Source organism: Gymnoscopelus microlampas (assembly GCF_963454915.1).
Source record: "Gymnoscopelus microlampas genome assembly, chromosome: 21".
NCBI classification, from domain to species: Eukaryota; Metazoa; Chordata; class Actinopteri; order Myctophiformes; family Myctophidae; genus Gymnoscopelus; species Gymnoscopelus microlampas.
In genome coordinates this window covers 15,154,086-15,167,454 of record NC_139958.1, presented here as the reverse complement: position 1 = coordinate 15,167,454, position 13,369 = coordinate 15,154,086, and the positions used below count along the sequence as shown (strand labels likewise).

Sequence of the window (13,369 nt, the reverse complement as noted above, 5' to 3'; positions counted from 1 at the left end):
TCAGGCCACCACAACCTTCAGACAACTTTAAACTAAAAAAATAAAGATGTTGGAATACAAAGACTTAAAGCTGTGCACCTCCAGTATTCTGTCTTATCATCAAAGTTTTATTAATAGACGCTTCTACCGAAAAATTCAAAGTTGTGTAATCTTTAAGAGGGGTGAGTGCAGCACGTTACTCTGTGATTATCAATTATACAAGTGCACATAAACTACTTCGTATCGATATGATTGTTGGAGCATGACGCTGCTCTGTTGTTTGGTGTGTTGAACAAAGAGCCCAGGACCTTAGAGTATACTTAACACAAATATGTTTTGCACAAACAATCATGTTGTACAAAATTGTTTATCTCTGTTTGACTACAAATGCAACACTTAAACATAGGCCAAAGTTGTTTGAAGAAAAATACAGCTTTATTTAATTGAAATAAAGCTGTGTGTGTGTGTGTGTGTTTGTGTGTGTGTGTGTGTGTGTGTGTGTGTGTGTGTGTGTGTGTGTGTGTGTGTGTGTGTGTGTGTGTGTGTGTGTGTGTGTGTGTGTGTGTGTGTGTGTGTGTGTGTGTGTGTGTGTGTGTGTGTGTGTGTGTGTTTTAACTGAAAGTCTCATTTATTATTGAGAGTTTCATTTATTATTGATACTTGGCCTCCTCCTATTTTGCCCCTACACCGAATATCTTTGCCGAAAAATTGCCGATCTACAAGCTCACAATGCGTCACATTGTGACTTGTTGGGAGCCTGTAGATCTGCTATTTGCGCGGACTGAGTGCTGAATAAATGACATGCCCAGAATAGGGACACTTGGATTCATGTGGTTAAAACAGTATGCCAACAAGTCAAATAAATGCACTTGTGCATGTTAATGACTGTTGTTATCAGCTGCGTTGTTAATGACTACTTAGTAATTAATGAGTTACTGTCCTTTATGCCGGCTGACATCAGTCGCTTGTAAATATTGGTGGTTGTGGTTTTTGGCTTTTTGTTTTTTGAGTGGTTTCAACCATTCCTATATCTGACTTTGTCTGTGTGTCCGGGTGTATGTCCAATAAACAAACATTGATGACAACATCAATACGGGGCTTATCAAAGGCACCACTCTCTTCACACAGGGTGTGATTTTTGTTTGTGGTTTTTGGGTTGTTAAAGTGTAGTTGATTATTTGGTACAGTTGACAGTTCGTTAAAATCATTTTCTGTCGTTCTCCAACATTCTCACTCGTATAGCAGGGTAGACGGGACACAGACAGGACAGACTCAGCTTGGTGTTGGTGCTGTATTGGGCCGACTTCCAGAAGTTGTTAATGAGTTTTTCATACACATTTTTATTTTATGTTTTTATTTACAGTATGCTATTTTTTCCCAAACAGTTCAGAAGCATACGGAGGCTAGTACATATTGTGTGTGTGTGTGTGTGTGTGTGTGTGCGTGTGTGTGTGTGTGCGTGCGTGCAGTGCACGTGCGTGCAGTCTGTCTTTATCTGGAGTCCGGAAAAGAATGTGCTTTCAAATCTGTCAGGAAGGCTGGACTTAATCCCCTTTCTGCTCCACCATCCCACCTGAGACCCCCGTTAAATCCACATGAGAGCCCTGGCCCGCAGACGGGAATTAGCCCGTTTCTGCCACGACTGACTGACGCAGACCAAACTCACGAGGAGCTCAGCGGGAAGTTGCAGATTTTAATCATTCACAGTTATGCGTTCCATGAACTCTGTGGCAGTGGTGGAAGAAGTACTCAGATATTTTACTTAAGTAAAAGTAGCAATACCACAATATAAAAATACTCTGTTACAAGTTAAAAGGCCTGTGTTCAAAATGTTACTTGAGTAAAAGTACAAAAGTATTGGCATCAAAATATACTTAAAGCACCAAAAGTTATAAGGTATAAAATAGGGCTAAAGTGATTAATGTATGTTTTATGTTTGGGTAAAAGTACAATATTTGTCTCTGAGATGTAGTGCAGTAGAAGTAAAAGTATAGACAATTGAAAATACTCCAGTAAAGTAAAAGTACCTCAAAATTGTACTTAAGTGCAGTACTTGAAGTAAATGTTGTTACTTTACACCACTGGCGTTCCGTGAACTCTGTGGAGTGTACAAATCTAACCAAATGGACCTGTGAAGGGTCTATTTGGTTACACGTCGTACACTCTCCAGAGTTACAAGTTGATAAATGAACACTGAGGTGTTGGCCTACTATGGGGATTGTGGGTGTGTAGCCTCCATTTAGTTTAGCTGTTGGGTGGAAACCTTGTATGTCCAAAACCGTTCTTATTATTTAAAAAAACATTTTGAAATAGTGAAAATAGCCGATCTACAACCTTGTAGATCTGCTATTTCCCCTACTTGTGTGCCACACTCTTTTATGACGAAGGAGGGCATTCATTTAAAAAAAAGAAAAAAACATAAAAAGATGAATTATGGAAATACAAGGTTTCTGCCCGACAACAACGATTTAGATATTTTCTTGTTCGGACCGACTCACACAGATCAGGACAGAAACACAAAGGAAATCCTCCTTGGTCTCAAGCCAATCACTTTAAAAGATTTCCCAACAAGCCTTTCATGTACTGAAGGCTGTACACAAAGCACACTAAAGCCTTTTGAATGCTTTGAAATATGCAGATTTTTCGGATTGAGGTTCAATGGTCTTGAACCTGGTGTTTTTCCTTTTGAATCTCAAAATGAGAGATTATATCGTTCTGGAGCTGCGCTCCCCTTGATGTGTTCTGGCTTCTGTGATTGGCTGACCCAGTCACAAAAAGAAATTAAAGCTAGAATCTGTAACCTTTTTTTTTTTTAATAAAAGATTTGAACCAATCTGTATGGTAGAGTATGTTAATACAATATATCTAACACAACTGTTACAGTGAGTGAATGTAGATCCTGTGTTCGTGTAGGCCACCTACTGGTTGATAAGTGGTATTGCTTGAAGCAATTAATTAACCTTGTGTGTTGTGTTTTCTCAGGTATATTTGGCCAGAAATTGGAGGAAACCGTGCGCTATGAGCGTCGCTTTGGGAACAAGCTGGCTCCCATGCTGGTAGAGCAGTGTGTGGACTTCATCCGCCAGTGGGGTCTTCAGGAGGAGGGTCTGTTCAGGCTGCCGGGGCAGGCCAACCTGGTGAAAGACCTGCAGGATGCCTTCGACTGTGGGGAGAAACCCAACTTTGACTGGTAAGAAAACACAAAAAGCCTCCTTTCACTGGTACGGATTCTACAAAAATACACAAGAAAGCCTGGCCTCATTCAGTTTCTTCATTTATTGTCACGACGAATACGCACAAAAAAAAAATCTCCTCTTCCCCGAGACATTTTATTTTCGATTTTTCCATTTAATAAAGCTTTGGGTTCACAGTATATATCTGAGCATGGCAAGCAGTTTAATCAGTGTAAAAGCAGACTAATCGCCCGGAAATAAAAGCCTGGAAATCTGGCCCAAGACCCTGCTGACGTCTGTCCCCTGCTACTGAGCCCTGTCACAATTAGTTTAATTCACAGCACAGACAGAAATAGATACAGCATGTATGCTTATTGTTATTGTCTTCTGCTGTCTGTGTGCCATCCTGTGCTGCACTCAGCAGGATAATTGGCTCGTTCTATGTTTGAGTTTGACACACATCAATTAGCATATCGTTGCTGTCGGGTAGAAACCTTGTATCTCAACTTCAACTTTTCATGTTTTTTTCCTAAATTCCTTAATTACTAAATTACTTTTTTCCTACTACTTCATTATACAAGAGTGTCACACAAAAATAGCAGATTGTGAGCTTGCAGATCGGCTATTTTCGCTATTTTTTAAAGTGTTTTTAAAATAATAATAAAAATGAATGGTTTTGGAGATACAAGGTTTCCACCCCGACAACAAGGATATCATGATGTTAAATATAACACGCTGCCAATTAGCACATGGAGCACAGTTCACCTCCAGGTCTGTGGCAGATATGTTGAGAAGGCTCGATTGGAAGCACTTGCAGAGAAACAGCTGTGAAATGTGAGTTCTAATAGCAATACGTTAGCTGTGCCAAATGTGAGGAATAATGTAGAAACATGATATATAGCCGATTAGATTAAGCTTGATTGTAACAGAGGGGATTTTGTATTCAGAGCCTGTATTAAATAAAAAACATAGCTTTACTTTTGATTAAAAAGAAATACATTCTCCCTTTGTTCCACTGTTTAGACTAACTTCATAATTCACCAGATGGTGTATGTAACTATGGAGATACTCTGTACATAATACATCCAGTACTGTCCAGGTAAACTGTCACCCCAGATTGTATTCTTAACCACTTGAACCCCAGCATGCCTATTCTATGGGGAACAATAGCCAAAACTCATTGTGAGCTTGTAGATCGGCAATTTTTGGTGAATATATTTGATGTAGATTAGATTAGAGTACATTATTTTATACTGTACTTTGGCTATTCAAGTGCCGCGCTATGAGCTTCTAGATCTGCTATTTTTGAAAAATCGTGAACATTAAATTTGTGCAAATCTTTGAATATACATATTTTTTTAAAGCAAACATTTCTAACTCAAATCTTTCCTACTGGGGGTCCCTGGAACAAAAATATGGCGGGAGATGGCGGCCGGCGGCCAAATACATATCATTTTGGGTGTCTTTGACATGAAAAGTTTGAGAGCCACTGATTCTAGCAACATACTGTACGTTTTTCAGAAAACTGTTTAGAAGACATTTTGTCCAATCGACCTCAGGTCTTAAAGGGTTAAATGTCATGCTGCTGGACAAATGACATATTGAGCCCTGATAATGAACAGTATCTGTATGGAATTAGAGGGCTAACAGGTTAAAGCTGTGGGATATGGTTTGGTTTAGAGGTGGGGTTACATTACACCATGTAATGTAAACTCCTCTAGGGTCTCCGATCTTATAGGCTTCAGTGCAATCAATGTCCAAAAGCAGGCCGTTTCAAATTGCTTTTTTTGTGCGTATTCGTCATCTACAGTAATTTTCCACAAGATATGGCCTATATGATGTTAACAATGATTACAATGCAGGTAAACCTAGAAACTGTGGCTGTTGAAAGACCTACAGTGTGAGAGAATTTCCTTTCCACCAGTGTAGTATTTATTATAGTGTTGCTGGCGGGCAGAAACCTTGTATATCCATATTTCATTTAATTTTTCTTAAATCAATGCCCTACTTTGACTTACAAGCCTGTCGTGCAAAAGTAGATTAAACCGCTGCTCTATAAGTTGACAACGCGAAGCAACGCGTTGTGACCTTGTGCATCTTAGAGTTTTGCTATTTTTTAACCATTGAAAAGTACCAACAAGAGCTTGTGACTAAATGATAAACCCTCTATTCTAAGAATAGAGGGTTGTGGTTTAAACCCGACCAGGGCGACCCATTATGAGACCTACCCAGAAGGTAAAAAGATATACTGTAGTATAATTGTCAGAACTGAGCTAAATAAACAGACAAATTGTTCCAAACGATTCTTTATTGTTGATTAGCAACAAAAAACGTGTCCCCGATGGCTGCACCCCGGAGGTTAAGAATGAATATTGATGTATTCATGTAGCCTATTATTATATAATATTGTGTTTTGTAAAGAAGAAATTGGTGTGTAAATAATACGGATGGTTTATTATTGAGCATAAACATGTAAACGATAATGCGTGTGTGAAACATCTGATATTACCATGTGTTTTGTCTTGTTTTGCTGTTTTCCTAAACACTCATTTGGGACCCAATTTGGGAACCCATTGTCAAAAAAGGAAAAAACGGCGCCTACTGCTGTTTATTTTTTTCCTTTGAATTTGACTCTGGGGGGACCGCCCAATAGAATGTCGATAACAGGATCTTGGCCCGTTTGGTCCGCCCTCAGCCCTCCTCTTCCGGTGGGGGCGTTACTAACTTTCTGTGGTGTTGTCGGCTCCGAGGACGCCCTTGTTGAATGAGTTTTGGTTTGTTTCCAGTGGGAACACATTAGAAGGCGAACGCACAGATGTAAATCCCGCCCACTACATTTGAGTGGGTAAAGCACGGCTTGCTTCCTGATCTAAGGCCGGCCCACTTGTAGGCCAACGTTCTTACGTTCTGAACGGCCCTCTCGACAGATGCAGTAGGGCAGCTCGGAAACTGTTCTTGAGAGATTATTTGGGACCTAACGTAACAAGGGTGAGAGTGACAGATAAACAAATAAATCATTATGATACGTTCTGAAGCTTGTTGCTTTACAACTCGACAAGTACAATCTCATGAGACTCAATCAGCCGGCATCAGTCCACCTGCAACAGGATCACTCATTCAGACGGCTTCCAATTTGTCTCTGCAATGTTCTAAAATGTTTTTTGTCTCATCGTGAATCTTTGGTCTGAACTGGGCTTAAGACCTGACAGGACTACTCTATGTGCCACTCGTAACATAGAGTGCAGTGGGTGGTGATGTCTGTCTTAATATACAGCTGAGCTGTGTTTTGCGATGTGACACCTTCAGCCATAAGTCAGAGTGACAGGTAGGATCATGAATGATGGAGCCCCGACCCGCCACATCCAACCTCCTCCCTTTTCCGCTCCTTTCTTGCCTTCCCCCCCACCCTTTTCCATCCCCAACCCTTAACCCCCACGCCCATAAATCGTTGCTGTCGAGCAGAAACCTTGTATCTCCGTATTTCCATTTTCTTTTGTTGTTTGTTTTTTTTGGAAATGAATGCCCTACTTCACCAGTTAGTGTGTCACGCAAAAGTAGTGGAAAAATAGCAGATTTACAGTACATCACAACACGTTGTGAGCTTGTAGATTGGCTATGTTCACTACTTTATAACATTTTTTTCATGGTAAGAAAAAATAACGAACGGTTTTGGACATATGAGGTTTCCACCTGACAGCGATGAAATAAGGGGTGTTCACTGGTCACAACATGCCATACGTTGCAGCATTCTCTTGGGTCTTTCCAGTAAAGCCCAGGATCACAGGATCTGTGGCGACAGCAGGTGTCACCTTCCATATGAGTTGCACCACATGTCCCCACCAATCCCACGTCTCACCTGTCACACTGATTTATGAAGCGGGATAGATTAACCGCAATTTATACCGGGCACTAAATTCACACTCGCCTCGTCCTCTGTCCCTTAATCATTTTAAACCTGGCGTCCCCCATTTTGGGCATGTCATTATATGCGAAACCTTTAGTCGCATCGCAACGGTTGTGAGTGTGTAGATCAACTATTTTCTCAATTAGTTTTTGAACAGCCTGAGCTTCCGTGTTGATTTGTGTCCAGTGACCATGATCCATGTTGTGTTGCTACCATTCATCCTTATATCCACCTCTCTCTTTCTCTCCACCTCTCTCTTTCTCTCCCCCCCTCTCTCTCTCTCTCTTTCTCTCTGTCCTTGACGTCCTCTCTCTGCAGTAACACAGATGTCCATACGGTAGCATCTTTACTGAAGCTGTATCTCAGAGAGCTGCCGGAGCCCGTCGTCCCGTTCGCCAAGTATGAAGAGTTCCTAAGCTGCACCAAGCTCCTCAGCAAGGACGATGCATCTGTAAGCCATTCTATAGACCCAAGTTTGACCATTATGGTTATATAGTCATATACTCATCAAGTTATCGGCAGAATTCACCTTAATTTACAGTGAGGTTTAACAGACGAACAGCAATACTGAAAAGAACCCTTTCTACATCCCAAAACTGCTCTCTCGGAGCCCAGTTGTCCCTCTCCTACCTGCTGTTTCCAGACCATTACAATGACCTTGTTGTGCCTGTTGTCTGTATGTGTAGCATGGTAATTGGATTTCTGTCACAGACTCACACGATAAGACATGCTTCACAGGAGACCAGGTTTCTGCTTCAAACCCACCTTACCCTCAGAAACTGTGTTCATTTATTCATAGGGCAGCGGTGTGCGTGCGTGCGCACGCACGTGTGTGTGTGTGTGTGTGCGTGCGCCCCTGCATGTGCACGTCTAGATTCCACTGTTGTACCCACTGTTGTATTGTAGTTGTTTTGCTCGACTACAAAGCATGTTGTTAAGACAGATGCTTGATTTGATGACCTGTTACCCTAGTTTCTTTGAGACACTACATTGTATTATTTGCACTCTACCTATGTGACCATTTACCCTGTCATTTGTTGACTAGGGTTCATACCATTTACTCAGATTTCACACTTTGTATTGTAAGTCACTGAGATGAGAGATGAGAGCATCTGATAAATGCTTCAATTGTACAGTAATTGTAAATTGTTACGATTAATTCATCATCTGTAGACCCAAGTTCTACATTCATTATTCCAGCATCAGTAGTAAAAGGTTCATGTGCATGTGCTTGAGGATGGATTCATGGAGGTGAAATACTGTATAGTACCTGCACACTTGAGGATCTGTAAATATCCCTTAGACAGCCGAGTTCAGCTTAGAGATGCTTTGCCTCTTAAATCTCCAGGGACTTCAGTGTGTCCACAGGACTCTGAGAGCTACTGTACCAGGGATGGAATTGATTCGAACATGGAGCATATTGAACAAAACTCAATTACTTTTGTTCAGATTGCTTCGCTGTAAACTGCATAAACATTGCCAAACTCCTCCTGGTTTGAAAACCACATGTCAAACACATCAATTTCTTCACAAGTAATCATGTTAGCTACCGACTGGTACTGTAGCTACCGAGCTTGATTCTTTAACCACTTTCGCCCTGGTGTCCCTATATAGAGGCATGATCAATTGGTCCTTGACGAGTCAAGGATTATTGATTAGTATCAACAGACATGAAGACTGAGAGCTTGTCTTGAATTAAAGGTCCATATTGGTTATGGAGCACACTGGAGCAGCCATGTGTGATGGCTTAAGGAAGGGATTCATTGTTGATTAAAGATGATCCAAAAGTTGTTGGGTCTGTAGTAAATGGTGCATTTTTATAGCGCTTTACAATGTGCATTACATTCACAAACATTCAAACACCGATGACGGAGGTAACCATGCAAGGCATGCAAGGTAGTTAATGGGTTCTTGCTGAAGGACATTTTGTTTGACCCTAACCCAGGAGGAGCCAGTAATCAAATGTGAAGTCATGTGTGTTTTAAGCTGTAAATCACAATGTTAATTGATCAAAATTACTGTTTTCACCAGGGCATAAAGGAACTGAAACAACTTGTGGAAGGTCTACCTCCTGTAAATTACAATCTTCTCAAGTACATCTGCAGGTACAAAACGTTTAAAGTAAAGTTCTACTTGAGGATAAACATTACGCTAAACTAAGCATCTGAATATCTTCTTTTCTGTTTCACAGATTTTTAGATGAAGTCCAGTCATGCTCCGGAGTGAATAAAATGAGTGTCCAAAACCTAGCCACCGTATTTGGGCCAAATATCTTGAGGCCAAAGGTTGAGGATCCAGTAGCAATTATGGAAGGTCAGTATGTTTACCTTATAGTCTGGTGTGTGAAATAGAGAATAATATTTGACACAGCATACTATGTTATCATTTAACCACTTTCAAAGTGGCATTTTGCATCCAACATTTTGCAAAGAAAGATCAACATTTTCAAAATAGAGAAACTTGCCAGTCTACAAGCTCACACTGTGTCACATCACGCCACATTATGAGCTTGTAGATTGCCTGTTTTTGCTATTTGTCATACAAAGAAGGGCTTAAGTGGTTAATTGTCTTCTTGGATTATAAACGATACAGATGTGAACAAGATGAACAGTTCTTTGTGTAAAGCAGATGTTTGTGTGGTGCTCACGTTGTCAGGTACGGTTCTGGTCCAGCAGCTGATGGCCGTTCTTATCGGTCGCCACGACGTGCTGTTTCCTAGAGACGAGGACAACACGCAGGAGCTTCTCAACAACAACATTGAGTTACCACGGCGACAGGCCGACACGGCCACCACCACCGCCGTCACGATGGGACAAAACCAGAACGCCGAGAACAACAACACGCAGATCGTCCGACAGTGTGTCTGGGAGGCGCCCGAGTCGTCCCCTCCTCACCGGCAGCACGTGGACAACAGCGGCTCGTCCCCGCGTTCCGCCAGCCCCCGTTCTGCCGGCCTCACGGGACAGTTCGACCTCACCCGTAGCCCCCCTCCGACTGTGAAAAAGAACCCCGCTTTCAGCAAAGGCAGCGGGATCGTTACCAATGGCTCCTTCAGCTCCTCCTCTCCCTCCTCGGACCCCAACAGCCAGGAGAGGAGCCAGACTCTGTCCGGAGGAGGGGCGAGCTTGCAGGCGCGACAACGCAACGGGACCCTCAAAGGCTCAGGCACGAAAATGGGAACCAGCGGCGGAGGGGGAGGGAACGGCGTTCGCATGGGCGTCTCCAGCACGGACGTGGTGAACGGCACGCTGAGCGGCCGTAGCGGGCTCTGGGTGCCCAACGGCTACGTCACGCTGCGCGACAACAACAAGGGGCGAGGAGACGGCGGCCCCCACCACCACGGGGACCAGAACCGGCTGTCCACCTACGACAACGTCCACCTCAACCAGCAGAACCTCCAGCAGCAGCAGCAGCAGAACCACATGACCACGGGCAACTGTCTGAACGGCGGCGGCTGCGGCGAGGACAAACAGAGCGTGGACAGCGCCACCTGGTCCACCTCCTCCTGCGAGATCTCCCTGCCGGACAACTCCACCTCCTGCCGCTCCTCCACCACCACCTGCCCCGAGCAGGACTTCTACGGCAGCCACTACGAGGACCTGGACGGACCGCCGGGCCACGAGAGTGACCTCTGTCAGTCTGGAGGAGGTGGAGGAGGAGGAAGTGGCAGTGGAGGAGAAGGAGGTGGTGTGGGAGGGAGAGGGAGAAGCAGTGGGGGAACCAGTAGCAGTGATAATAGTGATGGCTTCCCGGTCAGTAATGGGACTGGCGGTCACAGCGCTCTGCACAGCCTGGTCTCCAGCCTTAAGCAGGAGATGCACAAACAGAAGACGGAGTACGAGGCCAGGATAAAGAGGTAAGGCTAGAATGGAATATTACAAATAGAGCACACAAAGCCAAACATGCAGGGTAGGTGTAGGACAAAATAAATAAAGTAAACTGAATTACTTTGGAGCTACTTTGCTAAACTTAGTCTGAAAAATGACACTGCAGGCATGACTATCCAAAAGGGTCTGTCTGTGTTGAGTCTGTGGAGGTAATGGGTGGTGGTGTTGTGCTCTTAACGGACCATTTACTGGAGGGATGTTTTTGGAGCAAATAATTGTCTGGATGGACCATCCTTCCTGTTGTTTTCTTCACCTATTTTATCCTTTGTCTATTTCGTTTATTCACTTGGCCCACTCAGCACTTTTAAAAAATAATTTCAAAATGTTTTCAAAAATAGCAATTTTGAACAAAATGAGCCCCATTTGCTTTTGCTCGCCAGATAGAAAGTAGATGCACTATGATCAAAGAACTGTCACCTTTTCCACTTGACTCCTCCTTCTTAATTCTCCACCGACTGCCTTTACAGCCTGGAGCAGCGTAACCTGGAGCTGGAGACGGAGATGGTGAACATCCACGAGGAGCTGGACCAGGAGAGGAAGAAGTACACCATGGTGGAGATCAAGTTACGGAACGCAGAGCGCGCCAAGGACGACGCCGAGCGACGCAACCAGATGTTGCAGAAGGAGATGGAGCAGTTCTTCTCCACGTTCGGCGGCCTCACCACGACCGGCACCGCCGCCACCACCGACCCTCGCCGGCCAGAACGTAACAACACCATCTGGATCCAGTGAAGGACCATCGCCAAGCCAGAACGCAGCGATACCGTGTGGAATCCAGTGATGTGGGCTGTGTCATTTAATAATGGGATGAGAGGGAACACTGGAGATGATGTGCTATGTGATGTGAATGTAAAAAAAGGGGGTCCAAGTTGGTTTTAGTTTTCTGTCACTAGAAGGGATTCTAAGTGACTGAGTAGAATAATAATATTCTTATAGGCACCTTTGGGAACTGAAGAGAGGCAGTGTTTGATAGTACAAGTCACCTGTGAAACTATAGATGTCACCGGAGGTGATCTTGCTAAATATCGACCTAACGATCTTCTACATGCTCAGAATGTGGTATGGTTACGTCAGAAAAAAACTTGCACTCACTCATTTGTAAAGTGAAGTGAACAGACTCTTAATAAACTGCTTATGATACAAGCTCTGGACCTGAAAACCCTGAAAGACGTGGAAAAACTCTCTCCATCCCCCATTTCACTTTTGAGATCCAACCAAAATATGTAACCAACGTATTGTTCCGTGTAGGTCTGTATCTGCCTGTGTACATACTGTAGAGGGAAATAATGCTGAAAACAATATGGCAGCATATGTATGTAAAAAAGAAAAAAAAAGATCTAAAGTAATATTTTAATGTATGTCTGATATTTAAGCAGAGTTATCAATATATGATATTTTATTTTATATCAAGGCTTTTCCTTGCACTTACAGGTTCGTTTCATTTCTACAATGTGGTACTGAACATTTCATGTGCATTATCCAAATTGGTGAATATTCTGTATATGTGTCTATGCTTCTGTGCTGTTATACCTTCAGTCCATGACCAAAAAAAGACAGAGCCTGTAATGTAAATATTTTATAGATCATTGTAGACACTGCTTAGTCTGCACTGTGGCTTTAAGCATGATTCAGAGAGATTTGGCCTGTGTTAAATCAATACTTGAGGATGTCTTATAGCTTGTAAACTAAATTTCAGAGACTTCCAAGTTGGAATTCATTGGGACGAATAGCCTCTAAGTTAGTGATTTCTGTGATGATTTCACATCAATATTGTATAACGATGGCTGTGTACATTCTCCCCCAAGAAGAGCACTGTAGGTGTAGTCATTCTGTGAATGCTTTGGGAAGTGTAGCTTTGATGGAGTATTGCAATGTGTACGGTGGAGAGCAGACTGGGATGCCTGCTAGAAGAGACAGTCGCCATGTAATCCACTTGTCATAACCACTCTATGTTATTGTTATCCTTGCTTCACATACGAGTACAGTACAGTACACGTACAAGACAGTTCTGTGTGTGTGTGTGTGTGTGTGTGTGTGTGTGTGTGTGTGTGTGTGTGTGTGTGTGTGTGTGTGTGTGTGTGTGTGTGTGTGTGTGTGTGTGTGTGTGTGTGTGTGTGTGCGTGCGTGCGTGCGTGCGTGCGTGCGTGCGTGCGTGCGTGCGTGCGTGCGTGCGTGCGTGCGTGCGTGCGTGCGTGCGTGCGTGCGTGCGTGCGCCCGCGTGTGTGTGTGTGTTGCTACTGTGAACCAAAGGGGGTGAAATCAGAAAGTAGATGTTGGATCGACAGCTTGATACATACAGTACATGCAACAGGAAGAGGTGTATAAATGTGTGTGCCCATGCATGTATGTGTGCATGCATAAATGTGTGTGTGCATGCATGTATGTGTGCATGCATTTCATAGTCCAGGGAGGTCAGAGTACAATTG

The 13,369-nt window shown here is 43.2% G+C and overlaps 1 protein-coding gene across 4 annotated transcripts in view; it reads left to right on the top strand.

Annotated features, from left to right (window-relative positions):
• Window positions 1–13,025, top strand: part of arhgap24 (Rho GTPase activating protein 24) — a 94,833-nt gene extending 81,808 nt beyond the window's left edge. For 3 of the 4 annotated variants that reach the window (XM_084046724.1, XM_084046723.1, XM_084046725.1), the window contains 6 exons: window positions 2,962–3,169; window positions 7,375–7,507; window positions 9,088–9,161; window positions 9,248–9,369; window positions 9,712–10,912; window positions 11,411–13,025. In XM_084046724.1, the coding sequence (XP_083902850.1) occupies window positions 2,962–3,169; window positions 7,375–7,507; window positions 9,088–9,161; window positions 9,248–9,369; window positions 9,712–10,912; window positions 11,411–11,675 (2,003 nt within the window). In that variant the 3' untranslated portion in view covers window positions 11,676–13,025. The remainder of the gene's footprint in view (window positions 1–2,961; window positions 3,170–7,374; window positions 7,508–9,087; window positions 9,162–9,247; window positions 9,370–9,711; window positions 10,913–11,410) is intronic. The other variant, XM_084046726.1, reaches the window with a different exon arrangement.
• The last annotated feature ends 344 nt before the right edge of the window (window positions 13,026–13,369 follow it).